Source organism: Chiloscyllium punctatum, chromosome 6 (genome assembly GCF_047496795.1).
Source record: "Chiloscyllium punctatum isolate Juve2018m chromosome 6, sChiPun1.3, whole genome shotgun sequence".
In the NCBI taxonomy this organism is placed as follows: Eukaryota; Metazoa; Chordata; class Chondrichthyes; order Orectolobiformes; family Hemiscylliidae; genus Chiloscyllium; species Chiloscyllium punctatum.
In genome coordinates, this window is record NC_092744.1 from 66,062,214 (window position 1) to 66,089,302 (window position 27,089).

Below are 27,089 nucleotides of genomic sequence, written 5' to 3' on the forward strand. Positions count from 1 at the left end.
CTATGACTCTATGACTCTCCACAGATGCTGCCAGACCTGCTGAGCTTTTCCAGCAATTTCTGTTTTTATGTCATGTAATTGCTTTACCTTTGTTATTAGCTCAAGTTTTGGAACTGACTACCTAATAGTACTCTGGGAGTGCATTCAGCTCTCATACTACAGTGCAACCAGAAGCTATCTCACCACCATCTTCTCAAGGGCAATTAAAGGCAATAAATACTCATGAATGAATAAAAATATGCTTTTCCTGACCTACTGTCTGCAGTAGCAATTTTATCTGGCTTTATTTTAGTCAAAGTACAGTCAAACACAACAGCTAAAACCTAGTTTGGTTTCTCAAAGAGGTGGGTAAAGGCTAATCAAAGTCTCGATCTTTTGGCAGACCTCAGCAGAATGAACTGACTGATCTGCATCTTTGTTACTTTTTTGAAAACCATATTGATCCGTCTCAACAAAGACATCAAGGCTGACCTCATCTTCAAAGAGTAAAATAAGGTTCAGGATGTCTTCCTGCAATAAATAGTAAATTTCAGTGGCATATTGATTCTCATTCTCTCCCACCTTTTCCGGAAAGATCAACCTAATGTCTAGAAAGTATTGCACTTCTTTCCCACTCCTTTCATTGAATAGTTAACTAGCTAACTACACTACTTTGCCTGATGTAAGGTCCTCTTTGGACTGCGAGAATTTTAATAAACTTCAACCAGCACCACAATCGAACTTAAGAGTTAAAAGTTTTGGTGATTTCTTTCTCATGTTTGACAGTATCTTCCTTAATCCTCTGCTTAATCAGAATGGATCAGCACAGTTGCTGATTGCACACTAAGTGGATTGCTGTCTAGTTTCTCCAGCAGCCAGAAGCACTCCAGCAATGGTTGGAGAAGCTGCACCAGTTGTTCCAGAGGAAGGTGGAAGTGCAAACACAGGTGAATTAACATACTCATAGGCAAACCATCCAACAATGATTGAGACTTAACGATAAAAAATTATTAAGTTTTCTAATTGGTAGGATTTTACAGAAGACAACATTTCTTCTCTGGCCACCTGAAAAGCCAGCAGAGAATTCATGCCTACTTTGAAACATTAATTGGCTAGAGATGAAACTTCCACCCATTGCTCAGATGCAAGACCCATCTCAGAGAGCTGTCAATCTTGGCATTTAGGCACTACTAATGGCAGTTCAGTAGATCTAAATGGTACTAAAATTACTAGCAGATTCTATGTTCAGTTGCAGATAATCTAATGATGGGGAGAAGAGGTGAGGTTTGAGCAGATTGGAAAATAGGTTGGTATTCATGATGGAGAGAACCAAAGAGAAAGGGAAAGCTCCTGACGGGTCAGATCTTGGGATGGAGAGATGTGTCCAATGTGGAAAAGAGGCTGTTAAACAAAGTGTTCCAAATCCTTTTCCCTTTCCCACCCCACCTTCCTGCCTGAGGTGTTAGCAAAGTGATTTGTTTTAGGGCTTCCCTCCTGTTCCTGAGCTTCTCTCACTTGTCTGAAATTAAAGTTGATGGGAACTGGCCCTTAAATTGTGAAATTAATTATCTCAATTAAGTCAAGGATGGGTGTGCAGTCCTCGGCTTCTCTTGTTTTGTTCTAAAATTGCAAACCATTTGGTGAGAGTAGTGGCCATGTTCTCCAGGGATTTTTTTATACCTCAACCTCACAAATCTGTTCACGGGGGGAAAATGAAATCAGTCCCACATGCCATAAACACATTTTCCTTGTATTCCACAAAGGCAGTTTCCATTTGTAGTCCATGTTCTACAAAGCTGAAGCACATGCTCTGCATGGAACAGATATCTATGCTTAACAATGGCTCTTAATTACCTGCATTGTTACATCAGAGGTAATTTAAGGGCCTTCTGCATTCTTTGGCCTCTCCCAAATGACAGAAAATACCTGAAGAGAACACTATGTACATGCCAAAACTCATAAGTTAGATTTATTTACAGATTAAATAATGCCTTGTTGTCACATAATATGGCAAGATGCTAAGTCACCATAATACTTCAATACAAAAGAATTATACAATATGGGATCAAAATACCTTTCTTAGATTACTTCTCTTACAGAAGCTGTTAAAAATAGAACTTTTGGATGGAAGTCAAGTTTATCTTTGGTAGATCTTTCAAAGCTGTGCACAGAAATGTAGATGTTAAATCAATCTGTGTTCAGGATTCTTACCAGCATTAAGTAATAGACAGAATCCTCTGGTATTTAACTTGCTCTGAAGCCTAAAGAGGTTTTTTTTTATACATTTAAAAACTATCTTGGATCTATTTTGGGATAAGTAGAAAGACTGCTGAACAATAATGTAGAGGTAACCTGTAACCCTGTGAAACACCAGATCAATCGTCCATACACAACAGATTAAGAGTAAAGAATTGGACCAAACCGCGAAGGTAACAGGGTGTAATAGAGAAAAATTAAATAGAGATTGGGTAAAATAAATATTGGATGAAGCAGAGAAGCAAGTCAGAGAGATTTTTTAAAATCTTTAGGAATAATACTAACTACACGAGTAACAGACGAGTTGCAATTCCTTTTTTTTTGAACATCTAAGTGATAGTTACATCAGATCAGTTAATGGCTTTACCAATAAAATAGTCGTGGCTCAAAGTCATGGTCGCCTTCCAGAGTAAAATTTTCACTGGGCAAGTTCGGCAATTTAACATTCGGGCGGCAATCGGTTGAAATATGGATAAGGCAGCATCAGTGTAGTAACTATCATGGTGATTATATATATATAACTTCTCCCATTGCGCATGACTTATTAGCTGTACAGTATATTGCTGTATTTTTAATGCATAAACAACACGCTGTTACGTAGCAAATTCTAAGCTTGCTCTCTCTCCCACTGTGCACCTTTCATTGCACTGCCAACCGCCTGACATAAGCCACACCTTGTGCAAGTCACGCTTGCATAAAGCATGCACTTGCAGAGCCAGCTCTCCGGAGCAGAAAGCAATTAACAAAGATGACAGCTAGCTCACACTCTACCACTGGCAGCGGTGAGCCTTTGGAACGCGGTGCAGCCCGAGCACAGACACATTGGGATCCACGTGAAGGTTGTGTAGCGAGGGCGTATGATTGATAACCGATGCGGCCAATGGTAGCGCGCTGACCTGCCGGTCTCCTGACGTGACAATGGCCTGGCTCTCAGGACACGGGCGATGTCAGCCAATGGGAGAAGTCGAGGGCCGGACTTGTCACGTTCCACGATGCGTGCAGCCGTGCGAACCAAGTGCAACATTGCGAGCAAGACTGGATCGTGCTTTATTGGCAGTAAGGGGATCACAGCGGAGTAAGGTGAGGTGTTTCCTTTTGATTAACCTTAGCATATGCAGATCTTCGGGGGTGGGGGGAGATATTGGTTATTCTTCCTTCCCAACACTCTAAATTCTCGAATTAACCATGCACCTGATGATTCTGGTCGGTGTGTTCTGCACTTTATGCAATGAGTAAATCCGGTGTAAGTAGACAGGTATGTGGTGTTTGTCCTCCAATGCAGGGATTGGGTCCCTGTGTTTTAGAGAGCGGTTACATAATCCGAATCAGTGCTCGAGAAATGTGTTGATGCGAGCCGAGGAAAATCGTGCAGTCAAATCTGTGCATTGGTTACATTTGCTTGTCTGGAAGCACACGCCCAGGTAAGATGCAGCTACGTTCTGGGCTCTTGCAAATATTTTTTTAGATCAGTTGCGACCCCAAAGTTTTTATTTGAATTACAGTATGTTGAGTTCTGCTGTCGTTATTTCAACTAAGGCAGAGGAAGAAACAATCCAGCTGTGCTTGTCAACATTCATTTCGCTTCGTCGAAGTACAGGGGGCTTTCTTGTTTACAACTGTTTGAATCTAAAATTATGGTTCGTGTTACGCAGTTTATTTTCTTTAAACATAGTGCTTTTAAAAATTAAACTGTTAGGTTTTCTTTCTAGTGATTTTTGTTTTGTGTGTGACATCTGAAACCATTTCACTCTAAAATGTAAAAATACTTTTTACAGAGTCTTCTGGTCAGACAGCCAGATTGTCACTCAGTAGTGCCCACAGGACGCAGGAAACCATTTGGCACGTCGTTGGGCTATCAGTGTAGATAGTCCCACTCTTCCCCAATTGGTGCAAGAGTAAGAGGAAATTTAGCCAATAACATTTTGGGATGCTTGATGCTCGAAGTTATTCCCCAGTCCAGATCACAATGATCGTGCATGTGATAATTGCATAATATCAGGCACATACAGCTGTTGAGCTACTTCCTCCTAAATTACTGCTCTTTTTTTCACAGCGGAAGGCATATAGTTATTAAATTATGGTAATTAGAATTCCATGTGCCTGTAATCCAATAGGTTCATGAAGTTGGTCAGATTGTAGGTACAGTTCTAAATCTAAAGGTTTTGTGTCTGATTTTGGCTTATTTCTCTATCCAACTATCATTATCAGATTGTGTGGACAGTTTGAGGACTTTCAGAGTGAAGCAACTCATTCTTATAAATTTTTAAGTTCAGTATGATGTACGATTGGTGAAGACACCCAGAGCAAAATGCCAATTAAATTAATTTGACAGGATCAGTTAATCTCCATGATTTAGCACTTAATCCAGAAGGATAAGATTGTGTTTGGATGGCTGTGTATGGTTTACTTGTCTTGTCATACTTTCATTTGAATTAAACCTATAGTTGTCATCATACACACTGTTGGTGGGTATTGGCATGGCAATTTTCTCTGCGGTTATATTAAAAACTACTTTCAGTATTTAAAGTTACACCCAATACAATGTATTGTTGCCAAAACAGAAGATGTTGCTAGGTATTGTTCAAGGTGTTTAGTTTTTTCCTGGATATTCCAGACATTAGAATTGTTGTCAGAAGTTACACACAAGTCAGTTTCCCGTTGCTCAATATGCTTGTTGTATCATTGTCCCAACAGTATTTTTCTGTTTTGTTCTAATCTATCATGGTAAAATATTATTGTGGATCTTGATGTCTGAAAATGTTATGCCAGTGGAATACTTTTACCTGTGATCAAAAATCTGTTTTGATATTCATGATACTATTTGAACATGCCTGTGATTTGCTGAGATTTGGGGTGTGGAGAGGGATAGTGGAGAACAAGTTTTGTTGAAACTTCAGTACTCAAACCAACTGCACTTGTACTTTAATAATCCTAGATTACAAAAATAAGCAAAATACATTCAGCAGTACCATCTATATCTGTGAAGAGGAAAGCCAGACCATGACATTTCACTTATAATGCTTAATCGACTGGCTGGTTGTGATGAAAGGTTACAAGATGTCAAGCTTCCATTTGTCTTTATGACAGTTACTGTAGAATCGCTGATATATTGGGAATGACTTCTTTTTCTATTGTTATGTTAATATTCAACTTTTGTTGCCAAAGCAGGAAATATAAATTTAATTTAACAAGGCTGTTGCATTGGAAATAATTTTGCATCAGTGGTCTGTTTCAAGGTGAACTAGTAGACTTAAAGATGACCCATTGCATATTGCTTCATAAATTTGAGAACTTTAATTATTTTATAAGTGCTGGAAAAAAAACTAGTTCAGCAAAAATGTTCAGAGGACATCCATCTTTTTTAATTGGTGTGTAGGAATAAATGTGTGGTGCTGGAAAAGGTCAGGTTAGGCAGCATCTGAGGAGCAGGAGTATCAACGTTTCAGGTATAAGCCCTTCATCAAGAATGAGGCTTGTGGGTTGGGGCTGAGAGATAAATGGGAGGGGGTGGGGTTGGGGGGAGGTAGCTGGGAAAGTGATAGGTGGATGAAGGTGAGGGAGAAGGTGATAGGTTAGAGGGGGCAGTGATGGACGGGTCCGGAGGGTGGTGCCAAGTTGGAGGCTTTGAAATCCACATTTATCCCACGTGGTTGCAGGGTCGCAAGGCGGAATATGAGGCGTTCCTCCTCTAGGCGTCTGATGGTAATGGTGACCCAGAGATGTTCTCTGAAACAATCCACAAGAAGGCATCTGGTCTTTCCAATGTAGGGGAGACCGTGCCACATCTCTGGGACACCTGTACCCACCAATCCCACCACCCAGTGGCTCCCCCTCCCACTCCATCAAGGACATGCAGATTCAGGGCCTCGTCCACCGCAAACCATTGCCACTCGATGCCTGGAGGAGCATCTCATATTCCGCCTTGGGACCCTATAACCACATGGGATAAATGTGGATTTCGACAGCTTCCTCATTTTTCCCTCCGCCACATTGTCCCAGTCCCAAGCCACCAACTCGGCACCGCCCTCCTGATCTGTCCATTACTGCCCCATCTCACCTATCACCTTCTCTCTCCACCTATAGCTTTCCCAGCTACCTCCCATTTATCTCTCGGCCCCAACCCGCAAACCTCATTCCTGATGGCCTTATGCCCGAAACATCGATAATCATACTCCTCGGATGCTGCCTGACCTGCTGTGCTTTTCCAGCACTACACTCTCGACTCTGGTCTCCAGCATCTTCAGTCCTCCCTTTTCCCTGTAGGAATAAACGTAGCAATTTATGAAATATCTATGCCTACCCAGTTCATCTGTTTTGTTTGATTTCTTTTTGGGTTCAAATTTTTTTTTCCTTTTACTCCTTTCCTGGGATGTGGGTGCCACTAGCATTTGTTGTCCCTCCCAATTGGACTTGAACTGAATGTCTTCCTAGGTCATTTCAGAGACCAGTTAAGAGTCAATGAGTGCTGTGGACTTTGACTTACATGTAGGCCACAGCAGGTGGTTATGCAAAGTTTCCTTTCTTTAAAAGGATGTTTGTGAAATAGATGGGTTTAACAACAATCAAAGTTGTTTTCATTGTCTCCTTTACTAAGACTAGTCATATTCCAGATTTATTAAATTCACACACTACCAGCTGTGTGGAATTTGAAACCATGACTTCAGCGCATTAGCCAATACCTTTGGACCAAAAACATTACTATTAGGCCACCATCTCCCTTAAATGAGTCTTGAACCAGTGTTTAAAATTCATGTTACATTTGCATCTTGCTACTAATATCATTTTAAAGGGGCGTAATTAAAAAGTAACTAAATGAACAAGTAAACTTGATTTTTGTTTTGAAACTACATCATCAGTTCAAATTTAACAGACAAAGTGCAATGAATAAAGTTCATTTTCTCAGTAATGTGGCCCTGAAATGTCTAATTTATTTTGTTTAAAATTACAAGTTATTAGAATTGCAAGAACCTGCATTTGTATCTCATGACAAGCATTATCTATGTACAGCCCCAAGTGGATTTTCACTCGTTCCAGCCCTCCATGTATTATAGTGTGAAGGCCTTAGTTTGTGACCTTTAACCTGAATAAGTATTTTTTTGAAACAGAAATGTGCAAGCTATTTAAGGAATGGGTAGAGAAATGCAGATTAAATAACCCTAGATTTTCACCAGTCTCAGCACTATTGACCGAGAAGCACATCCTGTGCTATAATTTTAGTGAAACAGTGTTGTCTTGAACTGGTTTCTTGAATTCCAAGATAATGTTCTACCAGATGTGCATTTAGAAGTTTTTTAAACTGTGTTGTGGACATGAAGACTTCTTGCTTTCATTTTGCCTGCTGTGTTCTGTTATGGGAAAATCCTGGGAGCGTAACCATGATGGGCTGAAAATTCCATGTGGTACAAAATGACTCTCAATACTGTTGCAAAGGTAAGGACCACACCAAAATAGCTTCCCAAAATGTGGAACAAATATAAGCAGTACAACTGAGCACAAGGATGAATGTTATAGGAAATTAGGATATGTCACACTGGAGCCAGGTACTCCACTGTTGTGGGAGTTGGAATCTATTGTAAAATTAGATGAAAAGGAGCTTTCTCTGATCTTTGCTTATTTGATGCTCGATAAGCAGTGATTCACTGATTAACATGTTTGCACATGTGCTATCCTACTCCATACCGATGTCACAGAACCCTATTCTTGTTTCCAGATTTTGACTGAAACTGTTTTGGAATTAATAATGTACTTCATCGTTTTTAAATTGTTTGTTCTATGATGGTTTTATGGTGTTTGGCAACAATCAAAAGCTGCTGACCACACAAATCAATAGTTTGAAGAGATAAAAATTGAGGAAATCTGACTTTTTAAGGTTGATTTTGTGATTGTACTAATCTTAGAGGTAATAGAACATAGAACATATCTATAGTTGATTTCTATTTTTTACTGTTGGCAAGGAAAATAAGCAAGTTTTGTCAAGTTACTAAGTGAAGGGCATTGACTAGTGTATTTCTGATGGTTTTGGTAAATGCATTTCTTCTTCTTCTTTGTTCTTTAGACTGACATCAGAGAATGGCTGCCTTTTCAGAATCTGGTTTCCAAGAGACTGAGTTGGTCCTGCATTCAAGTAGCGCCGATATTCAGGATCAGACACAAGATCGGGAAGTACAGCAGCTACATGATGATGTGGAGATGAAAAGTAATGGCTCAAGTGGAACTGATTCAAATGTGAATGAATTTTCAGAAAGCTCAAGCAGTAGTGCCAGTCAAAATGGAAAAGATTCAGCTCTACTTTTGGATTCATTAGAGAGTAGCAAAAGGTAGGAAACTGTACAAATGTATTTGGAGCAATAGAAGTACTGCTGCAGCTCCAGTATTTAAGAGGGCTGTTCTAAAATAAGTGGTACAGTGTTTGCCTGTCAATCCTTGTAAACCATGTTGATATTATCACCAATTGATATTATACTTTTTGTAATCAAATTAGACTAGTCAGATGTTTCATTGTGGAATCACACTGAATACATTTCAAAAAATGTGATTTGTCAAGCGACTTGCTTCATTAATTGCTAAGGTTTGGTTTGGTACTTCTGATGATCGTTGAGCTGAAACAGTTAGCCATAAGAATAGTCCTTCCATACTTTAGATTTGCTTTGTTTTATTTTATCAATTAAAAGTAGCACCTTTGCAAATGTCCAGGTACGTTCAAATCCAAAGGTGGGAAAATTGTTGAAAAAAAATTAGCTAGTACCTTCTTCCTCATGTTCCATCTTGTCTCTTAACCCTTCTAAAAAAACTTCTAATATTGAATTAAAATAGGTGACAAACTATTGTTTCATTCCTAACACATTGATTTATGGATATGCCATAATGGGATTCTTATTAAAAGACAATTTAAACTATGTATGGCAGAATATAATGATAATGGAGCAGGAGCCACATTGAAATTCATGTCTTTTTGAAAATTTCTTTTTATTGCTGTGTGTTTTTGCTGCATGCATCAAATTGTGTGCACTCAAACCACCTGCAATATTCTAATGCATGCTGAATGTGTTAGATGACAGTGATGTGTATTTTTGGTGACACTTACTTCCCTACTTTCCCACACATTATGTGCAATGTAATTACCAAAATCAAGAAACATGAAAATTTAAGTTGTCATGAGTAAAATCAATATAAGGGCACTTTCTCATATCAAATATGCATCAGCAGTTGACAATATGTCAAGTTCTGTTAGATGCCTGTTGATAATGTATTACTGTAGTTGTATTGCTGTGGAGTTTCATGGTTAGCTCAAATAGATTACTGTGACGTTGCTTTACATAACTATAAAATTTCAACTCTTCTTCCTAACAAATGTGCAGTTAGTTACCTGATGAGCTTTTGGTCTGTGTGGAATGGAGGTCATATATTTGTCCAGAGTAAAAGTAAACTTAGGTAGAGGTAGTCTGGTTGATTGTTCACACTTCCTATTGTTGGAGGAGGAAGAAGAATAGGTGGCCCTCTAGTTTAACAGCATGTAATGCAAGGGATACCAAGGAAGCAAGATAAACTTTTAACTCCTTTCTGACTCCTTATGCTGTTTGACCACTCTATTTTTAGTTGAGAATTAAATGATTTGATCATCCAGTACTTCCATTCAACACTTTGAACCAAGTTGCATTTTTTTAATGTTTCAGATGTGCAAATTCAAGTAACTTGGAACTCTATCCTTAACTGTCTTTCCAGCATTGCCAAGTTACTCAAGCAATATTGAACATGTTGTATGTATTTGAGTTAAATGTAAATTGAACTGTCATTTGGAAAATTCACCTTCATAACTTAGGGGAATAACTTGTGCAAATTAAATGTTTAACCTTATTTAAATAAACTGGTGCATGCCTGTGCTGTATGTATCAAATAGTATATATACTTTGTTTTATCTTGTCACGTTGTACAATATGACATTCTTATGTTTGCTGTGTAATTTTTGAAGTACTAATACAAAGAAAAGAAAACGAAGATTTGATGAAGTATATATCCGAAATAAGAGGCTTCCTTTCATGCCTCTGTCATTTGAAAAATGTAATCCTACTGACAGGTTGGTTCCAAGTAATTTCTACTCATGTATTTAAAGTAATATGGATGTACAATATTGAGGTTTGGCATTTTCTTTTACTTTTGGTTAATATATTTATCAACATTGATGTTAATACCAACAACCAGAACAGTTGCAAGAAATTCTTTAATGATTTTGAGGGAAGGCATCATCCTAGTTCATATTGAAAGTGCATGTTCTAGGGATTAAGTTTGTTTTTGATGATATCAATTCAATCGTTACATTCTTATAAGTATATCACTCAATTTATTTTCTTGAAGTTATCCTTTTAGAGATCTTTATAATGACAACTGATAACTCATAACTTTCAGCTATTGAGTTATATTGACAATCCTATTTTTACACAACCTATATCCTTTCTTCACAAACATCATTTTTAAACTTCTCCCTTCAATGCCTGAAGATATTTGATTAGTTATAGGGATGGAGAGAGGGCCCCCTATGCATGTATATCCAGCACTTCACCCAAATGTGTGTAGTTCTGAGTCTGATGAACAGTGTCAGCAAGTTACCCTGTAAGAAGAATCGCAATTATGACTCATTTTAAGCGCCCATACGAGCATTGTCAAGTTGATGAACATTATTTGCAAGAACTTGGACTGACCTTTTGCTGTCTAACCTGCTGATGAGCTTTTCAACACTCTGTCTGCTGTGATCTTAACCAGACATAGATTATGATATGAAACAGGGTCTTTCCAGGATTGAATTACCTCTATTCACTTGCTTTTGTTTTTGGAAATATTGAAGTAAATATCCTGAAATAAAGCTTTTTGTTTAACACCTATTTAGAAGATCTCAAATAAGAACCAAGTGTCTAAATGGACAGTATGTATTATACTCAGGAGAAAGTGAGGACTGCAGATGCTGGAGATCAGAGCTGAAAATGTGTTGCTGGAAAAGCGCAGCAGGTCAGGCAGCATCCAAGGAGCAGGAGAATCGACATTTCGGGCCTGAAACGTCGATTCTCCTGCTCCTTGCATGTATTATAGTAAGTCAACATATTGCAGGGAGCTGCCGGAACTCTGAAAATGACAATTTCCTCATGCTTTTTTCTTCAGAAAATGTGTTGAATTTTATTTTTGCTTTGTAAGTTGCTACCTATTTGAAATGGCCTATCAAGTAGGAAATGGTACAGGTTTTGTTAGCCTTATGAAAATGAATTGAAGAGGTATTAGCCCATGAAGCATTCATAAGATCATGTAACTGTGATTGTATAACAGGCTACTGATCACATGTGCTTCATGTGCTTGTGACAGGATTTCAAGACCAGATATATGCTGCAATAGTATTATATCACCACTGAAGGAGTTTGCAGTCACAAACATTTCAAAAGGTGTTTTGCAAGTATAAGTTATTCATAATGGCTGTACAGTAGCTGATTATGTTCATACTAAATTCCTCTATCACTGGAAAATAATGATGTGGAAGTGACAGTGTTGGATTGGAGTGGACAAAGTTAAAAATCTCTCACAACTCCAAGTTATAGTCCAACAGGTTTGTTTGGAAGTACAAGCTTTCAGAGCGCTGGTCCTTTGTCAGATAGCCAGTCCTAGCTACCTGATGAAGGAGCAGCACTCCGAAAGCTTGTACTTCCAAATATACCTGTTGGACTATAACCTGGTGTTGTGATTTTTAACTAGAAAATAAACCAGATAATTCTATTTCTTTAAAATAAGAGGGCAGTTTGGTACAAGAACATTTTAAAAATGTTGATCAGATAATGATACAGGTGGATAAATATTCACAAGAACAAAGGCAGAAGTTGCATGGTGGTGGCGCCACCAGCTGCAACTTTCCCTCCAAGCCTCATACTATCTCAACTTGGAACCTTTCCTTCATTGTCACTCATTCAATATGTTGGAACTGCCTTCCTAACAGCACTGTGAGTGTACCTATAGAACATAGAACAATACAGCACAGAACAGGCCCTTCGGCCCACGATGTTGTGCCGAACTTCTATCCTAGATTAAGCACCCATCCATGTACCTATCCAAATGCCGCTTAAAGGTCGCCAATGAATCTGACTCTACCACTCCCTCGAGCAGCGCATTCCATGCCCCCACCACTCTCTGGGTAAAGAACCCACCCCTGACATCTCCCCTATACCTTCCACCCTTCACCTTAAATTTATGTCCCCTTGTAACACTCTGTTGTACCCGGGGAAAAAGTTTCTGACTGTCTACTCTATCTATTCCTCTGATCATCTTATAAACCTCGATCAAGTCACCCCTCATCCTTCGCCGTTCCAACGAGAAAAGGCCGAGAACTCTCAACCTATCCTCGTACGACCTACTCTCCATTCCAGGCAACATCCTGGTAAATCTTCTCTGCACCCTCTCCAAAGCTTCCACATCTTTCCTAATCTGGCCATGGATTGCTGTGGTTCAAATAGGTGGTCACCGTCACCTTCTCAAGGGCATTTGGGACGTTCCTAGATGTTGGACATATATTTTTGATGAACATTCTTCAACCTCTTGCCCTATCCTGATCAGTGGGCTTCACTACTTCTGCTTTTTGCAGAAGGTTCTAAATGCATGGAAACAAGATATAACTGGCAAAGTATACAGAACATCAAAATAAATGACAAACTGTTGCAAGATAGATAAAGCTGCTTGAGGATAATGTTCTTTGCTCTTTGCAGGAAAATCATGAATCTCCAGAAAATTTTTCACTGACTCATTGCAAGTAGTACACAGACCATCATAACTTGAATATTTTTCTTCTCTTGCTTTTCAGAAAAAGCTGGATGAACTTTAGGATCAGGGATTGATTTTAATAAATTTGAACAATATATCTTTTGGAAACTCTTGTGGTTCTCATTAGGCATTTTGATGGGAGCCCCTTGTTTTACATTTTTATCTAGTTTTTTTTAAGGTGTTGTTTAATGAAATGCCGGTAACACGTATACTTCACATTTGCGCTTAGTCTTCCTGCACAAATCAGATCCCAATTAAATAATTCCTTTTTTTGTTATTGTATTGTTTATCTGAACATGTTTGCAAAACTTACATTGACTACCCTAATATAACTTGAGTGGGATGGTAAATTTTCCTGGCTGCCTGTGTTGCCCAGTATTTTGACTCATGGAAGTTCTCTTAAATGTTTTTTCTACTTCGTGTTTAATATCAAATAAAAACAAAAAGCATTGGAGAAACTCAGCAGGTCTGGCATCATCTTTGGAAAGAAAATTTGAGTTGACATTTCGATTTTGATATGACCTTTTTTTTAATCAGAACACAGCAGCAATAAGAGTCATATCAGACTCTCAATGCTAACTCTCTTTCTCTCTTCACAGGTGATTAGATTAGTTTAGATTACTTACAGTGTGGAAACAGGCCCTTTGGCCCAACAAGTCCACACCGCCCCACCGAAGCGCAACCCACCCATACCCCTTATCTAACACTACAGGCAATTTAGCATGGCCAATTCACCTGACCTGCACATTTTTGGACTGTGGGAGGAAACCGGAGCACCCGGAGGAAACCCACGCAGACACAGGGAGTATGTGCAAACTCCACACGGTCAGTCACCTGAGGTGGGAATTGAACCCGGATCTCTGGCACTGTGAGGCAGCAGTGCTAACCACTGTGCCACCATGCCGCCCACAGGTGCTGTCAAACTTGCTGAGTTTTTCCAATACTTTCTGTGCTTTTATTTCAGATTTCTCGCATTCACAGTATTTTGCTTTTATTTGTTTAATTGCTGACTATCGACAGAGTAGACTCCTTTTCTGATTTTACTTCAGCACCACTAGTGTCATTTATCGGAATAGCAAAGCCAGTTTCCATCATTTTAATACAGCCAATTGAAACAAGAGATCCAGTATTATTTTTAATGCCCTACTCCTGATGGTTCAGGCACTGGTGTAGCTAAAATTGTGGTGATGGAGAACTTGGTGTCTTGGCTGCATTCAGCTTTCAAATTATCCTCTGGAGTTCTCACAGACTACCAAGACACTGTCTGAATTGGATAAAAGCTTTATGACTTGGTGCAAATGCAGATTTTATGATGTAGGTAGAACTCTGAAACTATTTTCATGACTAGCTCTGTGTGTTAGTTCAGGATGTTCTGCTCAGTGAAACTTGACTTTACAGTCATTCTGCTTGCTCAGAGCTTCCAAATTCCTTCTAAACGCTTTGAGAGTGTCCTTTTACTTGCTGTCATATTTACAAATTCCAGGATAAAGGTTCGAATGGTCTAATCCTACACCTATTTCCTATGTAAGATTTTGAAATGAATTGTTCTTTCCACCACAGCTGTTGGCTGAGGTATTCCAGCTGCCTGGTAATTTAAAGTTCACAGCTCCCTCCTCCTCCAGCCAATAGCCAAAGTGAGCCTGCCTGAAAGCTTTAGACACTTTGGTCAACAGTGCAAAACTGGATGAATGTCTGAAGCTAATGAATGTGTTTTTAAACATTGCTGTTACTTTAGACATTTATTGTAGAGATCATGTCTGCCCTAGAGGGTAAAAGTGATTCAATTTCTCTTTGTTAGTTCCAACTCCCAGAGCCTGTCCCTTCGCAGCAGCTCAAATGGATTCAGTCTCATTAGTGCTAGCTCAGAACAAGACAATCCCTCAACAAGTGGTTGCAGGTAGGTGCTGGTTATTTTTAAAAACACTTTTTGATTTATTTTTCTGCTTAAAATGAGGAATGTTAGTGAATGTAAACACAACACTTGTCTGTTCGTACTGATTTTTGATGGTGAGACACATCATATGTATGTATAGTAAACTCCCTCTAATCTGCCCACCAATGTACTTTGACTGCAACCTGTTTGACACCTCAATGCACAGATATTTTTCATTTCTGAACAAGGTGTCAATTAATACTGAGTGGGCAGTTCATGTTTGATTCTTGTCTATGGGAATTTTTGAATGGGAAATGGGAATAATTCTGACTCCTGTTGATAAGCCGGTCATCTAGTAAACCTTCTCATTTGAAGTTTTTTGTTTCTCTCCCATCTCAACATTTCGTTAGTAAACAAATGAAACGTGCAAGTATTTTTAATGATCCTCAAATATTTTCTTTGCCAGCTCTCAAATGTTTAAAAGATTTAAATCCCTTCCAAAACTAGTGAAGACAATGCATTGATATGTTACATTTAAAGATATTGTATCAGTTGCAGTTATGCATACTGCACTATTACAGTACAGTTGTCTGGTTCCGAACAACAACAACAACAACAGAAATTGCTGGAGACACTCAGCAGATGTGACAGCATCTGCCAGAAGAAAGCAGAGTTAATGTTTCAAGTCCGGGTTCTCTTTAGCAGAACAGTTCCAGTCCAGTCTGTTTTGCTGCTGTAATTTGCAAGAAATAAAGAATACATGATATTTTCATTTTGCTGCCTGCCCTAATAATCCAGTAGAGTTAGCATGATGACTGCTGTTTTAAAATTTTTCAAATCATCTGAAATAGTAGGTTTGTTCCTTTTGCAAGTTACTTATGGATGTATCAGAGATGGCAGCAGGCCTATGGGGGCATTTTAGGTTGTTTTTCTTCACATCCTTTTTCAGCAAATCTTCTTTCATCACTTGTTAGACATGGTGTTACAACCTCCATTTGTCCAATGAAAGGTCATTCAATTGACTTTTGTTGTGAGCCTTGAGGGAATGCCAACTACATAATCAGGCATGTAGAACTGATGTAGTCACCTGATGACCATATGCACACATTTCTAGTAAGGGTCACTAGATAATGATTAGGATCCTACCACCCAACTTTCATGTGCAGGAGCTGGACTAAGTTGTATCACATCCTGCCTGGCTTCAGATTCTTTAGCATAGACAGGGCAACAAAAGTGGCATGTTATTTTTCTTCTGTAGTGTAACTATTCCAAATAAATTCAGTTACCTTTTTTTTCTATAATATGGCAATATGCCACAGTCAATAGTGAAATCACAGTACATGTCTCACATTTTGCTGTTTAAATTTATTGAATAAAATTAATGAATAAAATGACTCTTGAAGATTAGTGAAAAGTTGTTTCGTTTTTTAGTTGTTTACACTCTTCTATTTAATTTGCATGGTTTATAGCTTATGGCCATAAGTGTTGCCTATAGATATAACTTTTAAAATATGGGGCTAAAGCTATGAGTTTGTATTTGTATTACAGTAGTGATCAATCTGCTAAAGCAAAGACACAGAAAGAGTTGATAAAAGCCCTAAGTGTCTTAAAAAGACACCTTCCATCTGATAAGATGACTAAAGGAAAATCCAGGACACTTTCTACACTGAAGTATGCACTACGATGTGTAAAACAAGTCAGAGGTAGGCTTACTGTACTATACTTTTAAGAGAATGACACTTGTGAGGATGGGCGAGAGAGGTACTCCCATTTGTATCCAACCTGCATTGACTGATAACAGCAGAACGACCTGTACTCTAATATTAAGTGCGTTTCATTTAATATGAGTTCGTTCTAATACGATTGACGAATTGGGGACACTGTTTATAAAGCGCAAACTTTTAAAATGTGTTGGCTGTAACATGATTACATCGCCAACACTTTAAGCAGTGTTTCTAGAGCACGATTTTTCAATAACATGGAGTTGAACAAGAACGCAACAATTGCATATAAAAGAACTGACTGTGTTTATGGAATGAAGAAAGCTGATTTAAATGATATGAAGGGAGATTTTTAAAAGAAAATTTCAAACTTCAGACTTCCTGCTGAGACCTTTGATATTAAAATTTGTACCCAGGCCTCAATGAAATGACAGGAGCCTGTGCTTGTTGGCCGCATTTTCTTGTCACCTGCTTAGTGAAGCGGGTTAAGACAGGTCATGTTCTGGCAGCTTGGGGGTAGATTAGTAACCTGAATGATTTTAACAGCACACTGTTACATATCTGTTGTCCAATGGACAGAAAGGGTTAAAGAGAAAGTATTTATGATATGTCTAGCACTTTTAGGGACCTTTTTGTATTCTGAGTCAGAATGTGAATAATAAATGTTTTGTCTTTCTTTTGGAGATATAATTGGTCTTTTTTAACTGTTTTGAGTATATTTTAATTCAGTGAATATTTAATTATAACTATAGGTTTGTCATTTTATTTTTGTTGCAGCTAATGAAGAATATTACAAGTTTCGAATGAATGATGACTCTGAACCAAGTAGCTTGAGTATAAACTCCTTCACCATTGATGAGGTCGAGAACATCACATCTGAATATACTTTGAAAAATACTGTAAGTACTGAAAAAAACCACGATCGGTCTTTCCTTAACCCAGCTAATACAAAAATAATCAATCAAATGTTATTCCTGTCAGTATTTTCTCTTTCTTCCTTAAGGCAAAGCAAATAACTTCTAGATTGTCCAAATATATGATATATTACAGAGTTAAGATGTACAAGTGGAGTTATGATTCAGATCAGACTGTTCAACCAAAGTGACATTTTATCCTCTACCTTTAGCATATGTAGTAAGGATACCTTTTCATTTTAACACAAAATTTATTACATTTCAGCAGTTAGCGTATTTTTCCTTGTAGTCTTTGAAAAGTATTGGTGGCTGTTGATGGTTTTGAAACACAGAAGAACAAACTGTGCACTCAAGTTAACTAGTTGATCTGCATAGCACTTCCTATTCTAAGTCTTGCTCGCTTTTTCTATGGTGCTATTATAAGGAAAGCTTAAGTATACTGGTTAAAGTGCAAAATTTTATAAAACTTACATTAACTTATCCATACAAAATGGGAAAAAGAAAAAAACCCTCTTGAAATGTTCTTTTCCCAGTGCTATTTTTGTAATAGAATATGCATCCAATGTGCTTCTTCTAATTTTGATTTACTTGATTTCCAAGACACTATTTCAAAATAATGTCAGACTTCTCCTAAATGCATCAAAACTGGCAACAAGTTATCTCCATGTATATGTTGAGCTTGAGAACAGTCTCTGTGTAACATGCCTTCTTAAGAATTATACTGTTGAAACAATTTATAGAATTGTACAAATCATCTGGTTTTCCATTGTTAATGCAATTAATTCATAACCATGATTTGGACTGTATTTGCTCAACAATGCCTCTGAACTGGGAAGTTTTGAAAAATCTTTTGTGGAAATTACCTAAATTTGGGTCAAGCGATATTTCAAGAACTTAATATTCCTAGATCATTGGCCTCACAGCTGCCTTCATTTTAGCTAAACCGTTCTCCAGATGGTGAAGTGTTTACATGATTCACGTTGACTTTATTTTCATTTGGATCCCTTGGTGCTAAGCTTAATGAAATGTTGTTTGGTGTTGTAGAACATGAATTCCCTGATTGGGGCTATTAACCCAGTCCATTCCGAGAGCCCTGGCTGACAGATAAGAACAGGAATGTCAGACATCCTGTTCACTCTGAGAGCTGACTCTGAGGGCGGTAGATCAGTGTCAAGGATATTGCCCTCTGGAATTATTTCAGTGGCGACGAAAGAAAAGCACACACCTGAAGAAATTTGCTTGTAACAGTTGTCTTTGCGTTGGAGTAAGCGTTTTTGGCATCATGCCATTATTTGGGAAGTTTAACTCATTCCATTCCACCATCGAAGATTCGGCCTAGTGTGTGGAAAGAATGCATTAAGTTTTCTAGGCAAAAGACATTGGGGCAGGTGAAAAGCAACAAGTAATTTTCCTAACTGCTTGTGGGCCTCTGGTTTTCCCTGAGGCACCAGATACTAAAACCTTTCAAGAGTTGATGGATTTAGTTAAGGAATATTACAACCCCAAGCCGCCTCTAATTCTGAGATGCTGTCAGTTTTACTCGGCAATTCAAGAGCCAGGGAAATCTGTACTGGAATTTTTGATGAGGTTAACACGACTGGCAGAAATATGTGACTTTGGTTTAATCCTTAATGAGACCATCTCATATGTGAGATTAATGATGTAACCACACAAAAGCGTCTACTAGCTGAAGCCCAGCTGCACTTCAAACAGGCACTACAACTGCTTTATCATGAAAAAATGCGGCAAGTGGAGTATATTAATTGCAGGGTATTCCGATGGAAGTGGATACCCTTGCCAGTCCAACTGCGCTCTGGGAACACCATTTGAACAAAGGCAAATGCATAGCCTCACTCTGGTCATATCTTGAACAGAAAAACTCGAGGTCAGCTCATGCAAAATCCCAAATCAAAGCCAAGTCTTGGCCAAATGGTTAAAATTTTCTTCAGGATTTAGGCTGGCAAACTATTGTGGTTGCTGCTGGACTTTAGACAGCAAATGAGTCCCACTAGGCCTACATTGTAAAGGAGAGCACGTAGGCCAGTATCCAGGAGATTGCATACCTTGGAAAGTCCACGTACATCTGGTTTGGAGCAGTTAAATTGCTCAACAGCATCCAAATCAGAACAAGCAAAATAAACGTTTGAGTAAATGGTCACCCAGTTCTAATGGAGATCAGTACTAGCGCGGCAGTATCAGTGATCACAGAACCCGTTTTTAACAAAATTTGCCATGGACTCCAACTTTCCCAAGCAGAGAGGAATATAGTTGGAATAAACAGATGGAAGGTTGGCTTGTGTGATGACCTAGGCTGTGTTCAGAACTCTCCACAGTTTTTCATGATATTGGAAAGAGAAGTTAACACACCAGGCCAAGTGATGCATCTGGATAGAATGCCTTCCATGGTGCATCTATAAAAGTTGGAAAGAGTCTTTATGGACATGCCAAATTTCCTGAGCCTCCTGAGGAAGTAGAGGCTTGTCATGCTTTCTTGACCTTCGTGTCGATGTGGGTGTACCAGGACAGATTATGGCTGATCATCATTCCCAGGAACTTGACATTCTCGACCATCTCCACCTCTGCACCATTGATGTAGACTGGGGCGTGTCTTCCATCTTGCTTCCTGAAGTCAATGACCAGCTGTTTCATTTTGCTGACATTGAGGGAGAGATTGTTATCTTTATACTATGCCACCAAGCACTTTATCTCTTTACTGTATTCTGTTTCTTCATTGTTTGAGATTCAGCCTACGACGATGGCGTCGTCAGTGAATGTAGATGGAGTTGGAACGGAATTTGGCCACATAGTCATTGTTGTGTAGAGCGTATAGTAAGACGCTGAGTACGCAGCCTTTTGGAGCACTGGTGTTGAGGCTTGCCACGGAGGAAGTGCTGTTTCTTATTCTCACTGATTGCAGTCTGTGGGTCAGGAAGTCAGAGATCCAATTGCAGAGTTTGGTTGGAATTATGGTGAAACTGTAGTCAATAAATAGGAACCTGACGTAAGTATCCTTGTTATCCAGATGTTCCAGCGATGAGTGTAAGGCCTGGGTGGTGGGTTCTGCTATGGACCTGTTATGACAGTAGGCGAATTGCAAGGGCTCAAGGCAGGCTGGGAGACTAGAGTCAATGTGAGCCCTGACTAACCTCTCAAAGTTAAAAATCACACAACACCAGGTTATAGTCCAACATTATTTTTGGAAGCACTAGCTTTCTGAGTGCTGCTCCTTCATCTGGTGGTTGTGGAATATAAGATCGTAAGACACAGAATTTATAGCAAAAGTTTACAGTGTGATGTAACTGATATTACATATTGGAAAAAAAACCTGGATTGTATAAATCTCTCGTCTTTTAGAATGAACATGTTGGTTTCAGTTCTTTCATATGTAAATCACAGAACTTTGTTAAAGTTGCGTTCTCAAGTGAACTTTAGCAATTGGTTCCATGTCGGCCCAGACAATGTATTTAAAGGTGTGAGGTGCCCTGTGTGAGACTGTCTGTGCCACAATGTTTAGACTGATTCTAATCTAAGAAATGGATTTACAGAATCTTACATGGATTCATGCAATTTCTTTTAACTCAGAAACTGCAATTATCCATGTAAGATTCTGTAAATCCATTTCTTAGATTAGATTCAGTCTGAACGTTGTCTGTGCTACTAGATTCAGACTGAACCTAATCTAAAAAACGGATTTACAGAATCTAACAGGCATGGCCATGCATGGGTAAAAGGCATGGTTGACACGAGGTCAGGTCCAATGATGTATAAAGTTTCGGGTGGTCCCGAACAAACATGTGGACCATATGAAAGCTGCAAACGCTCAAACTCTCTGGGAACAAAACATGCCTGGCTCATCGACAGCCTTTCTAAATGTTCCGGAACCTTTTTGGCTTCTCCCGCTCTGTCAAGCCTTGACGATACCTTAGAGTCTGAGGTGGACATGGCAAGTTTCACACCTTGATGCCTTTGTCACCTGAAGAAGAGAATTAATTTTTCCAAGACGCTTTAAAGTGCAAGAGGCAAGCTACTGCGCATTATAAACTGCTCATATCAGAAGCAGAGTTGGAGAAATCTGACCTGGTGCAGGAGTGTTGAATGCCTTTAGGGAGAGTTGAGCATCTTGGGGGATGGAGTGTTTTATTTCCCCTCCAACTCTATTTTGATTTAGTCCCCTCTTAGTCTCCCAAATTGCCACCACACACCCCCCCCCCCCCCATTCTGACTACTAACTATTCCCAAATAAAATGAGATTCTAGTGTTACGTGGTTCCCATAAATACAAGTCCCCACTCATATAACAAAAAAAACTTGCGTCTCAAAATTGCAGCCGGATTACATGTCTTCTGGAATGTTCTGTGCTTTCTCCATCATTCTTCTGTCAGGAATGCCTTTGTTATTGACAATTGGAAACATTTTTGGATATCAGCAAGGATGGCCAAAATAAAAAAGATCCTGTCTTTTGGTCCTGAGAGTAAACTGGCCAGAAGTATTAAAACAGGTTGTAATTAGAGTTTTGAGAAGTAGGTATAAAGGCTGACAGTAGGGAAATGTACATAGGCTGCTTGGAAGTTTAGATTAGATTAGATTCCCAACAGTGTGGAAACAGGCTCTTCGGTCCACACCAATCCTCCAAGAGCAATGCACCCAGACCCATTTCCCTCTGACTAATGCCCCGAACACTATGGGCAATTTAGCACAGCCAATCTACCTGATCTGCACATCTTTTTTTTGGATCATGGGAGGAAAACAAAGCACATAGATGAAACCCAGGCAGACATGGGGAGAATGTGCAAACTCCACACGGTTGCCCGAGGCTGGAATCAAACCCGGGTCCCTGCCGTTGTGAGACTGCAGTGCTAACCATTGAGCCACCATGCCATTTAGACAGGAGAGATTATAATGGGGTTTAAGGAAATGGCAGAAAATTAAACAAATACTTTATTTGTCTTCATGCCAGAAGGTGCAAAACCATCCCAGAAATAAAAGGAACTAAGGATTTTATCAAAGTGAAGAACTTTTACTAATTAATGTTTTTTTTAAAAGCTGAAGAAATTAACTGGACTGAAAGCTGACAGTTACCAGGTCCAAGGATACTGAAAGAGGTGTCTCCAGACACATGGAATGTGCTGCTTGTGATCATCTAAAATTTCTTCAATTGCAGATTTGGTCCCAGCAGCTTGGAATTTGGGGTGGGAGGTGGAAGAAGGAGCAAGCTGTGGGGTAGCAGGAAGGGACAAAGAGGAGCACGAGGCTGTGTGGGAGGGGGAAAGGAACTGGAAGCTGTGGTGAGAGAAGAACGGAGGTGGAGAGGAGCTGGAAGCTGTGGGGAGAGAAGGAGAAGGGAGAGATGGAAATGTGTTGGCACACTCGTTCCCCTATTTCTTCTAAGTCAGAGTTTATTTTCAAGTTGCTAAATACTCTGTGGGCAAATATTTTGGTGGGCACTTCCTTTTCTATCTTCATGGCAACAGGAATTCAGTTTCACATAACTATAGGTTCAGTGAACCTCAAGTGAAATCACATTGGAAATTGGGAGATATTCTGGAGAAGGTAGCCTCTCACAGCTGTTTTAAAACTCTAACAGACACTGCAATACAATTCACCTTTTGTGATGCTTTGGGTTCTTCACAATTTAGGTCTGGTGTGAAATGGTAAATTAAGAACTCACTACATTTACTGTTTCTCTATCGATACTTACTGAACGTAGTAATACTAGCCATTTGCTTCATTTCTGTTTTTCCACAACTCACTAGTTTGGCCCTGTTTTTCAGGATATCTTCGCTGTAACTGTTTCTCTGATTACGGGACAGATTGTATACATCTCTGACCAAGCCTCCTCAATTCTGAATTGCAATAAAGATGTCTTCAAAAATGTCAAGTTCACAGAGCTCCTTGCTCCACAAGATGTTGGAGTTTTCTACAGCTTTACAAAGCCATCTCAGCTGCCTCTGTGGAGTGTGTGCACAGCTGCTGGTGAGTAAGTTTATTATATAAACAGATCCTTTCACCGCTCTTTAGATATAGTTTGTTACATAATGGTTGCCAGCAGTTGGTTGGTACACAGATTGAGAAAACGCAGCTGTCCAGTCATGTAACCAGTAATCAATTTTCCAAATGACCTTAACAACATGAGAGAATGCAAAAACAACAGGCAAGTCAACCCTGATTTTCTTGGATATATAATATTATCCAGTCCATTTTAACCATTTATTCCACTGAGAGAATTCATGTGCAAATTTTCCCTTTGTTGCCAAAAGTTGTTAAGTAGATTTTGAAACTAATTATCATTCTTCACATTTCCATTATTCAGCCCTGGCTGTCTGTCTGCCCTGTATAGACAACACTTATTTCCTACATCTTTTATTCAACTCGCCCCAAATCCTTCCTTCTCCTCTCCAACGCCTTCCCACCCCACCTCTTCTCCATCAACCTGCTGTCCCGACAGTAATCAGTTTTAGGAATGCAGAAATCGCTGTGTCAAATGAAATTTGATACTATCATGTTGTAATCTTGCCAAATGGGCCTATAATTGGCAAATAAACTTCAGTATGGGTTTTACAGGAGCTGGGGCATTTTAGGAGGAAGAACAAAGAGACTACATACTATGAAACTAGCAGTCTTGAATGTGGTTTTGTTAAATTCTGCGGCAAGATTAATAAATTAAGTTTAATGGTGAATTCATCTGATGGGGAGTCGAAGAACACTGAAGTCCAAAATCATTCAGGACAAAGCAGCCTGCTTGATTGGTACACCATGTGCAATCTTCAGACACTCATTCCCCCTCCACTGCTGATGCATAACAGCACCATCCACAAGGTGCACTGCAGTAATGCAACAGCAGCTTCCAAATCAATGATTTCTACCACTTGGGAGGACATGGGAATCAGATGCATGGGAACACCACAGCCTGAAAGCTTCTTTTCAAGCCTTTCACTATGTTCACTTATTACTGTTCCTTCACTGTCGCTGGAGCATAATCACTTCCTTCCTAAACAGCACGGTGTGTGTACCTACATTGTGGAATCCAGTTATCTGAGAAGGTAGCTCACTACAACCTTTTCAAGGGCAGTAATGAATGGGCAGCAAATGCTGGTCTAGCGAATGATGCCTGATGCCATGAATGCATTTTTTTTTATTTTACAAATTCAGAGAGCTTCTTTAATCAATACAGTTAGAATGTGAAGCTTTTTACCACTTCTGAGTTAGGGAGCCCAATAGCAAAAGGAAATCAGATGAGCATCAAGTAGAAAGGAATCAAATACTCTAAATAGGGTTAGATGAAAATTGTGGAAAGAGAATCATGGAACATGGGCCACTTGGACCCCAGGGCTGTACATTCTATTTATTTATTTATCAGTCCTTGTTCTCGTAATCTTCATTAACATCCCCAAGAGACGTTTTATCCAGTTTTTATTGAGAAGTTACTCCTAACGCTGCTAAAGCTGAATTAGGTTCTGCATTTACCTGTATGGGGAGAGGGAGGTTCATCCTAATCCCCTGTCTTCTTTGATTATTTTTAACCCTTGTCTTTTAAATTCTGTTCTGACGCAAGTACATAGGCTGCTTTTGCCTACTTTAGCTATAAACATGCTCTGAATTTCTTTTTAAATAGATCCTAGATTCCACAGTAATTCTAGCTACTCTTTGAATCTTATTAATATGTTCTTAAATATGGGTGCCCAAAATTGTACATGTTTTATTCTAAATGTGATACTTAATTGAGGTAAGTTCATATTGTAGAGATTAGAATCGTGTGTGATTTAAATCATTCGTGCGTCATTCATAAAGATTTACTTAATGCTTTATACTTCAGACCTGAAGTATAATCTGCCTTCTTGTACAAGTATGACCCTTGTGACTGGTTGTAACTGTAGCCAGTTGGACAGAAGATTAGGTGGAATGAGCCTGTCACTCTCACTCGATTTAAGAAGTTTGAGGCCCAAACGTTATCACAATGTAGCCCTATTAATATTGCTCTGGCAACCAGACTGTTGGTTGACATGTCTGTGATAAGTGGATCGTTCCTTGTGGAGCCAGGTCACTGCAGGTTTGTTGGAGGAATTGCCAGCCCACAAAGTTTTTGGTAAAGTTATGTATTCCATCTCTTCTGTGTGACCTGTCGTGTTTGCATTAGAGATGGCTGGTCATTGCCAGTTGTGGTTTGGAGAATTATATGCTGTATGTTCTCTCTCATCCCTTAATTTTTTAAAAAATTAATGATCAATGTCGTTTTATGAAAACTGATTTCTATATCCCAACAAAATCCTGTTTCCATAGAGAGCTTAAGTCCACATTTCAAGGTCCTCACTGTAATGACAGAAACTCCGACGTCAGCAGAATTGAGTGGCACAGACTTAACTGCTGGTTAAATCTCATGACTACTTCATTTACTATCTGTTGGGATAACTTTTCCTCTTCCCTGCAGCAAAACAGGAGGATAATGTTATAAAGGTCATTTTTGATTTTGATGACAAATAACAGACTGTGTGGAACTGTTGTATTCAACTTAACACAAATCATATTCCAAGTCTTGCCTGACTTCCATGTTAAGTAAAATGCAAATCAAAGCTGTTCCACTAACTTTGCCTCTCCTGATTTCTGTAAACTGGGGTAATCCCTGCTCTCTTTCACTTTTGTTTCTTTTATTTTAAAAGATTAGCAACTTTTACTCTTTGTTTCTATGACAAAATTAGCAGGAAAAATAATATTTGAGAAAACTATTGGCCATTTTGATGTTTTTACTTTGATTCTTCTGTACCAAGTCATTTAAACATCAACAGATTTTATTCACCATATGCATGCTGTGCAATTTCAATAAACCAGCAGTTTTACGATGATCTTTCTATCCTGTCTCTCCTTCCAGTAACTTTATCATATTTCTATAAATTGTTATTCTTGCAGATTCATCACCACCGGACTGCATGCAAGAGAAGTCTTTCTTTTGCCGTATTAGGTGAGTACTTGAAAGGCTGGAGTTTTGTTAGGGAGGATTATGTACACGTGAAGAATGGTGAAAAAATTCCATGTGGACAATTATGTAGTCTGAGTGGTGAAGCTCAGCGTGAAAACTCACACCACGACCAGCTGATGGACACTTTTGCCTCGGAATGTGCTAAAGCTTTTGTATGCTGAAATATTTGCATTTATAATACAATGGATGATTTGGAGATGCCGGTGTTGGATTGGGGTGTACAGAGTTAAAAATTGCAATACCAGGTTAAAGTTCAACAGGTTTATTTGAAAGCACTAGCTTTCAGAGCCCTCCTTCATTAGATGATGACAACCACCTGATGAAGGAGCAGCGCTCCGAAAGCTAGTTCTTCCAAATTAACCTGTTCGACTATAACCTGGTGTTATGTGATTTTTAACATAATACAAAAGCACCTTGAACATGCAAGATTATGAATCCCAAGTAAGGTTAGCCTGGCTTTTGCTCTGCATTCCTCCCCTCATAAGGTCTTATGTTGTCCTCCTGTACTGTGAACCACATGCCCCTTTGCAGTTATATCTTCATTGACTAAACTTGTGAACTAAATTTATTTTTGTTTGTTGGGAACGA

At 39.0% G+C, this 27,089-nt stretch overlaps 1 protein-coding gene across 5 annotated transcripts in view; it reads left to right on the top strand.

Annotated features, from left to right (window-relative positions):
- Positions 1 to 3,080: 3,080 nt before the first annotated feature.
- The window catches only part of LOC140479038 (period circadian protein homolog 2-like), an 88,724-nt gene continuing 64,715 nt past the window's right edge, over positions 3,081 to 27,089 (top strand). The window contains exons 1-8 of one of the 5 annotated variants that reach the window (XM_072572824.1): positions 3,081 to 3,315; positions 8,291 to 8,552; positions 10,205 to 10,309; positions 14,822 to 14,920; positions 16,445 to 16,599; positions 17,395 to 17,516; positions 23,302 to 23,503; positions 26,432 to 26,483. In XM_072572824.1, coding sequence (XP_072428925.1) covers positions 8,305 to 8,552; positions 10,205 to 10,309; positions 14,822 to 14,920; positions 16,445 to 16,599; positions 17,395 to 17,516; positions 23,302 to 23,503; positions 26,432 to 26,483 — 983 coding nt within the window. In that variant the 5' untranslated portion in view covers positions 3,081 to 3,315; positions 8,291 to 8,304. Of the gene's footprint in view, positions 3,316 to 3,573; positions 3,657 to 3,732; positions 3,873 to 8,290; positions 8,553 to 10,204; positions 10,310 to 14,821; positions 14,921 to 16,444; positions 16,600 to 17,394; positions 17,517 to 23,301; positions 23,504 to 26,431; positions 26,484 to 27,089 lie in introns of those variants that run through there. The other 4 variants (XM_072572821.1, XM_072572822.1, XM_072572823.1 and 1 more) reach the window with 4 other exon arrangements.